Source organism: Oncorhynchus nerka, unplaced genomic scaffold (genome assembly GCF_034236695.1).
Source record: "Oncorhynchus nerka isolate Pitt River unplaced genomic scaffold, Oner_Uvic_2.0 unplaced_scaffold_4725, whole genome shotgun sequence".
In the NCBI taxonomy this organism is placed as follows: Eukaryota; Metazoa; Chordata; class Actinopteri; order Salmoniformes; family Salmonidae; genus Oncorhynchus; species Oncorhynchus nerka.
The window spans coordinates 2,219-14,823 of record NW_027036579.1 but is presented as its reverse complement, the minus strand read 5'-3'; the positions used below and the strand labels follow the sequence as shown (position 1 = coordinate 14,823).

Below are 12,605 nucleotides of genomic sequence, written 5' to 3'. Positions count from 1 at the left end.
ATGCCTTGGTCACCTCTAGCATGGATGAAAGTGATGCCTCTACTAGTGCCTTGGTCACCTCTAGCATGGAGGTAAGTGATGCCTTGGTCACCTCTAGCATGTAGGTAAGGAATGTCTCTCCTGGTGCCTTGGTCACCTCTAGCATGAATGTAAGTGATGCCTTGGTCACCTCTAGCATGGATGTAAGTGATGTCCGTGTGGATGACGGATCACCACCTCAAGCTGAACCTCGGCAAGACGGAGCTGCTCTTCCTCCCGGGGAAGGACTGCCCGTTCCATGATCTCGCCATCACGGTTGACAACTCCATTGTGTCCTCCTCCCAGAGCGCTAAGAACCTTGGCGTGATCCTGGACAACACCCTGTCGTTCTCAACTAACATCAAGGCGGTGGCCCGTTCCTGTAGGTTCATGCTCTACAACATCCGCAGAGTACGACCCTGCCTCACACAGGAAGCGGCGCAGGTCCTAATCCAGGCACATGTCATCTCCCGTCTGGATTACTGCAACTCGCTGTTGGCTGGGCTCCCTGCCTGTGCCATTAAACCCCTACAACTCATCCAGAACGCCGCAGCCCGTCTGGTGTTCAACCTTCCCAAGTTCTCTCACATCACCCCGCTCCTCCGCTCCCTCCACTGGCTTCCAGTTGAAGCTCGCATCCGCTACAAGACCATGGTGCTTGCCTACGGAGCTGTGAGGGGAACGGCACCTCAGTACCTCCAGGCTCTGATCAGGCCCTACACCCAAACAAGGGCACTGCGTTCATCCACCTCTGGCCTGCTCGCCTCCCTACCACTGAGGAAGTACAGTTCCCGCTCAGCCCAGTCAAAACTGTTCGCTGCTCTGGCCCCCCAATGGTGGAACAAACTCCCTCACGACGCCAGGACAGCGGAGTCAATCACCACCTTCCGGAGACACCTGAAACCCCACCTCTTTAAGGAATACCTAGGATAGGATAAAGTAATCCCTCTCACCCCCCCTCCCCCTGAAAAGATTTAGATGCACTACTGTTCCACTGGAGGTCATAAGGTGAATGCACCAATTTGTAAGTCGCTCTGGATAAGAGCGTCTGCTAAATGACTTAAATGTAAATGTAATGTCACTCCTGGTGCCTTGGTCATCTCTAGCATGAAGGTAAGTGATGCCTTGGTCACCTCTAGCATGGATGTAAGTGATGTCACTCCTGGTGCCTTGGTCATCTCTAGCATGGATGTAAGTGATGTCTCTCCTGGTGCCTTGGTCACCTCTAGCATGGATGTAAGTGATGCCTTTCCTGGTGCCGTGGTCACCTCTAGCATGGATGTAAGTGATGTCTCTCCTGGTGCCTTGGTCACCTCTAGCATGGAGGTAAGTAATGTGTCTCCTGGTAGCATGGTCACCTCTAGCATGGATGTAAGTGATGTCTCTCCTTGTGCCTTGGTCACCTCTAGCATGGAGGTAAGTGATGCCTTGGTCACCTCTAGCATGGATGTAAGTGATGTCACTCCTGGTGCCTTGGTCACCTCTAGCATGGAGATAAGTGATGCCTTGGTCACCTCTAGCATGGAGGAAAGTGATGCCTTGGTCACCTCTAGCATGGAGGAAAGTGATGTCTCTCCTGGTGCCGTGGTCACCTCTAGCATGGAGATAAGTGATGCCTTGGTCACCTCTAGCATGGATGTAACTGATGTCACTCCTGGTGCCTTGGTCACCTCTAGCATGGAGGAAAGTGATGTCTCTCCTGGTGCCGTGGTCACCTCTAGCATGGAGATAAGTGATGCCTTGGTCACCTCTAGCATGGATGTAACTGATGTCACTGCTGGTGCCTTGGTCACCTCTAGTTTGGAGGTAAGTGATGACTTGGTCACCTCTAGCGTGGATGTAAGTGATGTCTCTCCTGGTGCCTTGGTCACCTCTAGCATGGAGGTAAGTGATGCCTTGGTCACCTCCAGCATGGATGTAAGTGATGTCACTCCTGGTGCCTTGGTCACCTCTAGCATGGATATAAGTGATGTCTCTCCTGGTGCCTTGGTCACCTCTAGCATGGATGTAAGTGATGTCTCTCCTGGTGCCTTGTCCACCTCTAGCATGGAGGTAAGTAATGTCTCTCCTGGTGCCTTGGTCACATCTAGCATGGAGGTAAGTGATGTCTCTCCTGGTGCCTTGTTCACCTCTAGCATGGAGGTAAGTGATGCCTTGGTCACCTCTAGCATGGATGTGGCGATGTCACTCCCAGCTCAACACTCTAGCATGGAGGAAAGTGATGTCACTCCTGGTGCCTTGGTCATCTCTAACATGGATGTAAGTGATGTCTCTCCTGGTGCCTTGGTCACCTCTAGCATGGATGACAGTGATGCCTCTCCTGGTGGTGTGGTCACCTCTAGCATGGAGGTAAGTGATGCCTTGGTCACCTCTAGCATTGAGGAAAGTGATGTCTCTCCTGGTGCCTTGGTCATCTCTAACATGGATATAAGTGATGTCTCTCCTGGTGCCTTGGACACCTCTAGCATGGATGTAAGTGATGTCTCTCCTGGTGCCTTGGTCATCTCTAACATGGATGTAAGTGATGTCTCTACTGGTGCCTTTGGTCACCTCTAGCATGGAGGTAAGTGATGCCTTGGTCACCTCTAGCATGGATGTAAGTGATGTCTCTCCTGGTGCCTTGGTCACCCTCTAGCATGGAGGTAAGTGATGCCTGGTCACCTCTAGCATGGATGTGTAAGTGATGTCACTCCTGGTGCCTTGGTCATCTCTAGCATGGATGTAAGTGATTCTCTCCTGGTGCCTTAGTCAACTCTAGCATGGATGTAAGTGATTCCTCTCCTGGTGCCATGGTCACCTCTAGCATGGATGGGTGATTTCTCCCTGGTGCCTTGGTCACCTCTAGCATGGAGGTAAGTAATGTCTTTCCTGGTTGCCGTGGTCTTCTGAAGTTGTGATGGACCAGAGTGGAGGGAGGGTTAGGTTTGGTAAAGGAAGGTTAATTCATGGAGCATGGTGCGTTTGCAAAACCAGGATCATGACATCAGCATGACTTTCACTTTTGAAAAATGGCATATATTATTATACTATCATAAGTGAAGAGAGGGTTGGGAGTTGAGGGTCGAAGAGTGGTTGGGCCAGGTTCTGGTTGTGGAGAAAGGGCTGGATGCTGAGGAGTTGGGGGTTTCAGCCCTCTGGATATGCTGAATTATGATGGGGTTGAGCTAAGGGGTGGGAGAGTTTGTTTATAGCTGGGCAGTTTGGTGTTGAAGGAGGCGAAGTTTGGGGTTGGATGGGAGGTTCAGGATGGGGTTGGAGGGAGGGGCAGGATGCTGTTGGAAGGAGGCGAATGTTGGGTTTGGAGGGAGGGCCAGGTTGGGGTTGGAGGGAGTGTCAGGTTGGGGTTGGAGGGAGGTTCAGGTTGGGGTTGAGGAGGTCAGGGTTGGGGTTGGAGGGAGGTCAGGTTGGGGTTGGAGGGAGGGGCAGGTTAGGTTTGGAGGGGAGGCAGGTTGGGTTTGGAGGAGTGTAAGTTTGGGGTTGGAGGGAGTGTCAGGTTTGGGTTGGAGGGGAGGGCAGGTTGGGTTTGGAGGGGGGGCAGGTTGGGTTGAGGAGTGTCAGGTTGGGGTTGAGGGAGGGGCAGGTTGGGTTTGAGGAAAAGGTTGGGCTTGGAGGGGAGTGTCAGGTTTCGGGTTGGAGGGAGGGAGGCAGGTTGGGGTTTGGAGGAGGCAGGTTGTGGTTGAGGGAGGAGCAGGTTTTGGTTGAGGAGGTGGCATGGTAGCCTAGCGGTTAGAGCGTTGGACTAAACCTGAAGGTTGCAGTTCAAACCCCGAGCTAGCAAGGTGACAAATCTGTCCTTCTGCCCTGAACAGGCAATTAACCCACAGTTCCTAGGCCGTCATTGAAAAAAAAATAAGAATTTGTTCTTAACTGACTTGCCTAGTTAAATAAAGGTCAAATAAAAATAAATAAAAAGGGGCAGGTTGTGGGTAGAGAGAGAGTTTCATCCCTCTGAATGAGTCAGTGTCAGATCCAATGGAAATCAAATATTAAACAAGTGATTTATGTGGTGTAGCTACATTGTTACCACATCTGACATATCATACACCATGTGTGGAGCAGAGCAGAAGCTAGCTGGAAATGCTAACAAGTCCTCACTCTTAATCGGCCCCACGTTAAAATGTAATAACTTCCTCTGATTCTCCCCCAGCTGACCACAGTTAAGTGGATGGCAGAGAAAGGAGGTCTGGCAGGGAGAGGAGTTCTGGGAGCCAGTTGTGTTTGAATCATACTTCAGCTGTAACAGACTTTCCTACTGAAGGAAAATGATTCAGTTCAGTATGTTACATCTGAGTATAAATTTGAACTTTTTCCCTAAATAGTGCACTGCTTTTTTACCAGAGCCCAGTAAAGTACTGCACTATAAAGGGAATGGGGAGCCAGTTGGGGTTGGATGACATCAGCTGTATAAGAGTTTCATGCTGTTTCAGTTCAGTACGTTAGGTTCTTCAGTTCAGTACGTTAGGTTCTTCAGTTCAGTACGTTAGGTTCTTCAGTTCAGTACGTTAGGTGCTTCAGTTGCCATTGCCATTAGGTGCTTCAGTTGTCATTGTCGTTAGGTGCCATTAGGTGCTACAGTTCAGTAGGTTATGTGCTGCAGTTTTGATTGGAACAATACAATACAGCAGTACAACTGTCAGAGGAAATAAAGATTGCATCCCAAATGGCACCCGATTCCCTATGGGCCCTGTTTAATGACACACGATTCTCTATGGGCCCTGTTCAATGGCACCCGATTCCCTATGGGCCCTGTTTAATGACACACAATTCTCTATGGGCCCTGTTCAATGGCACCCGATTCCCTATGGGCCCTGTTTAATGACACACAATTCTCTATGAGCCCTTTTCAATGACACCCGATTCCCTATCGGCCCTGTTTAATGACACCCGATTGCCTATGGGCCCTGTTTAATGACACTCGATTGCCTATGGGCCCTGTTCAACGGCACCGATTCCCTATGGGCCCTGTTTAATGACACCCGATTCTCTATGGGCCCTGTTAAATGGCACACGATTTCCCATTGGCCCTGTTAAATGGCACCCGATTCCATATGGGCCCTGTTTAATGACACCCGATTCCCTATGGGCCCTGTTTAATGACACCCGATTCCTTATGGGCCCTGTTCAACGGCACTGATTCCCTATGGGCCCTGTTTAATGACACCCGATTCCCTATGGGCCCTGTTTAATGACACCCAATCCTCTATGGGCCCTGTTGAATGGCACCCGATTCCCTATGGGCCCTGTTCAATGGCACCCGATTCCCTATGGGCCCTGTTAAATGGCACCCGATGCCCTATGGGCCCTGTTGAATGACACCCGATTCCCTCTGGGCCCTGTTCCACGGCACCGATTACCTATGGGCCCTGTTTAATGACACCCCATTCTCTATGGGCCCTGTTCAATGGCACCCGATTCCCTATGGGCCCTGTTCAATGGCACCCGATTCCCTATGGGCCCTGTTCAACAGTAGTGAATGGATGCTATTTGGTTGGATCAATATTAATAGAGGGAATAGGTCTATGAGATCAGAACACTGTGTTATTATTTGTCATATCTCATGCAGAGTACCCAGGGTTCCTCACTGTTGCCACCACAGATTGATGACATCAGACTATAGCAGCGAGAATGGGTGGTTTGTGTCCAAAATGGCACCTTATTCCTCATTTTAGGCCCTGGGTCCAAGGTAGTGCACTATAGTGCATTCAGAAAGTATTACGACACATTGACTCTTCACATGTTGTTATGTTACAGCCTTATTAAAAGAATAATTATTTAAAAAATTACACATACATTTGCACACAACACCCCATAATGACACATCAAAAACAGGTTTTAGAAATGTTTGCAAATGTATTAAAAATGTAAAAAACATAAATAGAAAATGTACATACTATTCAGGTCTCTTTACTCAGTACTGTTGAAGCACCTTGCAGTGATTACAACCTCGAGTCATCTTGGGTATGACGCCATAAGTTTGGAGCACCTGTATTTGGGTAGTTTTCTCCCATTCTTCTCTGCAGATCCCTTCCCAAGCTCTGTCAGGTTGGATGGGGAGCGTTGTCAAGACAGCTGTTTCAGATCTCTCCAGAGATGTCTGACTGATTCAAGTCCGGATTCAGTTAGCCACCAACACATTCAGAGACTCCGTCCCGGCTTCACTCCTTCGTTATTTTGGCTCTGTGCTTGTCGTCATTGTCCTGGTGGCAGGTGAACCTTCGCCCCAGTTTGAAGTCCTGAGCGCTCTGAGAGCGGGTTTTTGTCAAGGATCCTCTCTGTACTTGTCTGCTCATCTTTTTGCCTCAATCCTGACTATTCTTCCAGTCCCTGCCGCTGAAAACATGATGCCGCAAGGCCATGCTTCACCGTAGGGATGGTGCCAGGTTTCCTCCAGATGTGACGCTACATTCAGGGCAAAGAGTTCAATCTTAGTTTCACTGTGACCAGAGAATCTTGTTTCTCATTGTCTGAGAGTCTTTAGCTGGTACCTTTAAGCAAACTCCAAGTGGGCTGTCATGTGCCTTTTATTGAGGAATGACTTGTCTGGCCACTGTACCATAAAGGCCTTATTGGTGGAGTGCTGCAGAGATGGCTGTCCTTCAGGAAGGTTCTCCATCTCCACAGAGGAACTCGAGCGCTGTCAGAGTGACCATCTGGTTCTTACTCACCTCCCTAACCAAGGCCAGCTCTAGGAAGAGTCTTGGTGGTTCCAAACTTCTTCCATTTTAGAATGATGGATGCCATTGTGTTCTTGGGGACCTTCAATGCTGCAGAAATGTTTTGGTATTCTTCCCAGATCTTTGTGCCTTGACACAATCCTGTCTCGAGCTCTACGGTCAATTCCTTCAACCTCATGGCTTGGCATGCACTGTCACCTGGGGACCTTAAATAAACAGGTGTGTGCCTTTCCAAATCGTGTCCAATCAATATACTTTACCACAGGTGGGACTCAATGGAGTGAACGATCTCAGAAAATCAATGGAAACAGGATGCACCTGAGCTCAATTTAGAGTCTCATAGCAAAGGTCAGAAAACTATCTAAATAAGGTATTTTGTTTTGAATTTAAGACATTTAAAAAAACAAATCTAAAATCCCTTTTTCGCTTTGTCATTATGGGGTATTGTGTAGATTCACGAGGAAAATATTGAATTGAACCATTTTTAAATAAGGTAATAACATAACAAATTGTGGAAAAGTCAAGGGTTAGGTTTCCTAAGGGAGCCCTTTAGGATGCATATATTATGAAAGGGAACAATTATCTACTACTGCAGCTGCATCTATAAAGGACATGATGTTCCTGCTGATGTTCCTGCTGCTCTGATGTTCCTGCTGATGTTCCTGCTGCTCTGATGTTCCTGCTGTGATGTTCCAGCTGCTCTAATATTCCTGCTGATGTTCCTGCTGCTCTGATGTTCCTGCTGCTGTGACGTTCCAGCTGCTCTGATGTTCCTGCTGCTCTGATGTTCCTACTGCTCTGATGTTCCAGCCAGATGTTCCTGCTGCTGTGATGTTCCTGCTGCCTGATATTCCTGCTGCCTGATGTTCCAGCTGATGTTCCTGCTGCTGTGATGTTCCTGCTGCTCTGATATTCCTGCTGATGTTCCAGCTGCTCGATGTTCCAGCTGCTCTGATGTTCCTGCTGCTCTGATGTTCCAGCTGCTCTGATGTTCCTGCTGTCCTGATGTTCCTGCTGCTCTGATGTTCCTGCTGCCTGATGTTCCAGCTGCTCTGATGTTCCAGCTGCTCTGATGTTCCAGCTGCCTGATGTTCCAGTTGCTCTGATGTTCCAGCTGCCTGATGTTCCTGCTGCTCCTGATGTTCCTGCTGCCTGATGTTACAGCTGATGTTCCAGCTGCTCTGATATTCCTGCTGATGTTCCAGCTGCTCTGATATTCTGCTGATGTTCCAGCTGCCTGATATTCCTGCTGATGTTCCAGCTGCTCTGATATTCTGCTGATGTTCCAGCTGCTCTGATATTCCTGCTGATGTTCCAGCTGCTCTGATATTCCTGCTGATGTTCCAGCTGCTCTGATATTCCTGCCGATGATCCAGCTGCTCTGATATTCCTGCTGCTCTGATGTTCCTGCTGCTCTGATGTTCCAGCTGCTCTGATATTCCTGCTGATGTTCTAGATGCTCTGATGTTCCTGCTGATGTTCCAGCTGCTCTGATGTTCCTGCTGCTCTGATGTTCCAGCTGCTCTGATGTTCCTGCTGCTCTGATGTTCCTGCTGCTCTGATGTTCCAGTTGCTCTGATGTTCCAGCTGCTCTGATGTTCCAGCTGCTCTGATATTCCTGCTGATGTTCCTGCTGATATTCCTGCTGATGTTCCTGCTGATGTTCCAGCTGCTCTGATATTCCTGCTGATGTTCCTGCTGCTCTGATGTTCCTGCTGCTCTGATGTTACAGCTGCTCTGATGTTACAGCTGCTCTGATCCAACTTAACTGTATAGGTCACATATTTAGTCAATGTTATTGTGGGGTATGGAAATGTTTCTGTTCCTATCTCAAAAAGTGCAGTTCAATTCACAAGACTAAACAAAATTCTCAAAGTAAAACAAACGGAATTAAGAAATACTGTGGGGTGAGAAAGCATTTAGTCAGCCACCAATTGTGCAAGTTCACCCACTTAAAAAGATGAGAGAGGCCTGTAATTTTCATCATATAGGTACACTTCAAGGGCTGGTACAGTGGGCTGATACAGTGGGCTGGCACAGTGGCTGTCACAGTGGGCTGATATAGTGGGCTGGCACAGTGGGCTGGCACAGTGGGCTGATACAGTGGGCTGTCACAGTGGGCTGTCACAGTGGGCTGGGTACAGTGGGCTGGGCACAGTGTTGGTACAGTGGGCTGGCACAGTGGGCTGATACAGTGGGCTACACAGTGGGCTGTCACAGTGGGCTGATACAGTGGGCTGGCACAGTGGGCTGGGCACAGTGGGCTGATACAGGCTGGTCACAGTGGGCTGTCACAGTGGGCTGGCACAGTGGGTTGGCACAGTGGGCTGGTACAGTGGGCTGGCACAGGGCTGATACAGTGGGCTGGCACAGTGGCTGGCACAGTGGGCTGATACAGTGGCTGGCACAGTGGGCTGGCACAGTGGGCTGGGCACAGTGGGCTGGTACAGTGGGCTGGCACAGTGAGTGGTACAGTGGGCTGGCACAGTGGGCTGTCACAGTGGGCTGGCAAGGAGTGGATTCATCACAGTGGGCTGTCACAGTGGGGCTGGTACAGTGGGCTGTCACAGTGGGCTGTCACAGTGGGCTGGCACAGTGATCTATCACAGTGGGCTGGCAGGGGCTGTCACAGTGGGCTGGTACAGTGATCTATCACAGTGGGCTGTCACAGTGGGCTGGTACAGTGGGTTGGCATAGTGGTTGCCACAGTGGGCTGTCACAGTGGCTGCGCCACAGTGGGCTGGTACAGTGGCTGGTACAGTGGCTGTCACAGTGGGCTGGTACAGTGGGCTGTCACAGTGGGCTGGTACAGTGGGCTGGTACAGTGGCTGTCACAGTGGGCTGTCACAGTGGCTGTCACAGTGGGTTGGCAGAGTGGGCTGTCACAGTGGGCTGGTACAGTGGGCTGCAGTGGCTGTCACAGTGAGCTGGTACAGTGGGCTGTCACAGTGGCTGGTACAGTGGGCTGCTTCCAGTGGGCTGTCACAGTGGGCTGGTACAGTGGGCTGGTACAATGGGCTGGCACAGTGGGCTGTCACAGTGGGCTGGTACAGTGGGCTGGTACAGTGGGCTGTCACAGTGGGCTGGTACAGTGGGCTGTCACAGTGGGCTGGTACAGTGATCTGGTACAGTGGGCTGGTACAGTGATCTGGCAGAGTGGGCTGGTACAGTGGGCTGGTACAGTGGGCTGGCAGAGTGGGCTGTCACAGTGGGCTGGTACAGTGGGCTGGTACAGTGGGCTGGTACAGTGGGCTGGCAGAGTGGGCTGTCACAGTGGGCTGGTACAGTGATCTATCACAGTGGGCTGTCACAGTGGGCTGGTACAGTGGCTCTTCACAGTGGGCTGTCACAGTGGCTGTCACAGTGGGCTGGTACAGTGGCTGTCACCGTGGGCTGGTACAGTGGGCTGTCACAGTGGGCTGGTACAGTGGGCTGGTACAGTGGCTGTCACAGTGGCTGTCACAGTGGGCTGGCAGAGTGGGCTGTCACAGTGGGCTGGTACAGTGGGCTGGTACAGTGGGCTGTCACAGTGAGCTGGTACAGTGGGCTGTCAGCAGTGGGCTGGCACAGTGGGCTGGTACAGTGGGCTCACAGTGGGCTGTCACAGTGGGCTGGTACAGTGGGCTGTCACAGTGGGCTGGTACAGTGGGCTGGGCACAGTGGGCTGTCGGCAGTGGGCTGGGTACAGTGGGCTGGTACAGGGCTGGTACAGTGGGCTGTCACAGTGGCTGCACAGTGGGCTGTCACAGTGGGCTGGCACAGTGATCTGGTACAGTGGGCTGGTACAGTGATCTGGGCAGAGTGGGCTGGTACAGTGGGCTGGTACAGTGGGCTGGCAGAGTGGCTGTCACAGGGCTGGCCCAGTGGGCTGGTACAGTGGGCTGGTACAGTGGGCTGGCAGAGTGGGCTGTCACAGTGGGCTGGTACAGTGATCTGGCACAGTGGGCTGGTACAGTGGACTGGTACAGTGGGCTGGCAGAGTGGGCTGTCACAGTGGGCTGGTACAGTGGACTGTCAGTGGGCTGTCAGTGGACTGTCAGTGGCCTGGTGCGGTGGGCTGTCAGTGGCCTGGTAGGGTGGAATGTCAGCGGCCAGGCACGGTGGACCTGTACGGTGGACTGTCAGTGGTCTGGTACGGTGGACTGTCAGTGGTCTGGTACGGTGGACTGTCAGTGGTCTGGTACGGTGGACTGTCAGTGGTCTGGTACGGTGGACTGTCAGTGGTCTGGTACGGTGGACTGTCAGTGGTCTGGTACGGTGGACTGTCAGTGGCCTGGCACGGTGGACTGTCAGTGGTCTGGCACGGTGGACTGTCAGTGGCCTGGCACGGTGGACTGTCAGTGGCCTGGCACGGTGGACTGTCAGTGGCCTGGCACAGTGGGCTGGTGTTGAGGGGCTGGCACAGTGGGCTGGCACAGTGGGCTTTCACAGTGGGCTGGTACAGTGATCTATCACAGTGGGCTGTCACAGTGGGCTGGTACAGTGGCTGTCACAGTGGGCTGTCACAGTGGGCTGGTACAGTGATCTATCACAGTGGGCTGGTACAGTGGGCTGTCACAGTGGGCTGGTACAGTGATCTATCACAGTGGGCTGTCACAGTGGGCTGGTACAGTGGGCTGGTACAGTGGCTGTCACAGTGGGCTGTCATGGCCGTCATGCGGGCTGGTACAGTGGGCTGGGGTACAGTGGCTGTCAGCAGTGGGCTGATACAGTGGGCTGTCACAGTGGGCTGTTGCCAGGGCTGGTAAGCAGTGGCTGTCACAGTGGGCTGTCACAGTGAGTCATCGCAGTGGGCTGGCAGAGTGGGCTGTCACAGTGGGCTGGTACAGTGGGCTGGTACAGTGGGCTGTCACAGTGAGCTGGTACAGTGGGCTGTCACAGTGGGCTGGTACAGTGGGCTGGTACAGTGGGCTGTCACAGTGGGCTGTCACAGTGAGCTGGTACAGTGGGCTGTCACAGTGGGCTGGTACAGTGGGCTGGTACAGTGGCTGTCACAGTGGGTTCTGTCACAGGGGCTGCACAGTGGGCTGGTACAATGGGCTGGCACAGTGGCTGTCACAGTGGGCTGGTACAGTGGGCTGGTACAGTGGCTGTCACAGGGGCTGGTACAGTGGGCTGTCACAGTGGGCTGGTACAGTGATCTGGTACAGTGGGCTGGTACAGTGATCTGGCAGGAGGGCTGGTACAGTGGCTGGCACAGTTACAGAGTGGGCTGTCACAGTGGGCTGGTACAGTGGGCTGGTACAGTGGGCTGGTACAGTGGGCTGTCACAGTGGGCTGGTACAGTGATCCAGCACAGGCTGGTACAGTGGGCTGGCAGTGGGCTGGCAGAGTGGTCACAGGGCTGGTACAGTGGGCTGGTACAGTGGGCTGGCAGAGTGGGCTGGCACAGTGGGCTGGTACAGTGGGCTGGCAGAGTGGGCTATCACAGTGGGCTGGTACAGTGATCTGGCACAGTGGGCTGGTACAGTGGGCTGGTACAGTGGCTGTCACAGTGGGCTGTCACAGTGGGCTGGTACAGTGATCTATCACAGTGGGCTGTCACAGTGGCTGTCACAGTGGGCTGTCACAGTGGGCTGGTACAGTGATCTGGTACAGTGGGCTGGTACAGTGATCTGTCACAGTGGACTGTCAGTGGCCTGGTTTGGTGGGCTGTCAGTGGCCTTGTACGGTGGACTGTCAGTGGGCTGTCAGTGGACTGTCAGTGGCCTGCGTAGGGCTGTCAGTGGCCTGGTAGGGTGGACTGTCAGCGGCCAGGCACGGTGGACTGGTACGGTGGACTGTCAGTGGACTGGTACGGTGGACTGTCAGTGGTCTGGTACGGTGGACTGTCAGTGGTCTGGCACGGTGGACTGTCAGTGGCCTGGCACGGTGGACTGTCAGTGGCCTGGCACGGTGGACTGTCAGTGGCCT

General features: G+C 52.5%; 1 protein-coding gene across 1 annotated transcript; it reads right to left on the bottom strand.

The window, feature by feature from the left end:
- Nucleotides 1-7,393: 7,393 nt before the first annotated feature.
- Nucleotides 7,394-11,349, bottom strand: LOC135566487 (uncharacterized). The gene is made up of 4 exons (XM_065014188.1): nt 11,290-11,349; nt 10,792-11,178; nt 8,924-9,197; nt 7,394-8,460 (listed from the first exon to the last, which is right to left on the bottom strand). The coding sequence occupies exons 1-4, from the start codon at nt 11,347-11,349 to the stop codon at nt 7,394-7,396; spliced, it is 1,788 nt and encodes a 595-aa protein (XP_064870260.1).
- Between the last annotated feature and the right edge of the window lie 1,256 nt (nt 11,350-12,605).

Excerpts from the sequence above, each read along its gene's own strand:
- LOC135566487 (XM_065014188.1), bottom strand. The coding sequence starts at position 11,349 with ATGACGGCCATGACAGCCCACTGTGACAGCCACTGTACCAGCCCACTG. Across the intron at positions 9,198-10,791 it reads GTCCACCGTACAGGTCCACC|CCCACTGTGACAGCCCACTG; the intron begins GTGCCTGGCCGC and ends ACTCCTTGCCAG. Across the intron at positions 8,461-8,923 it reads GCCCACTGTGCCAGCCCACT|TTAAGTTGGATCAGAGCAGC; the intron begins GTATCAGCCCAC and ends TGACCTATACAG.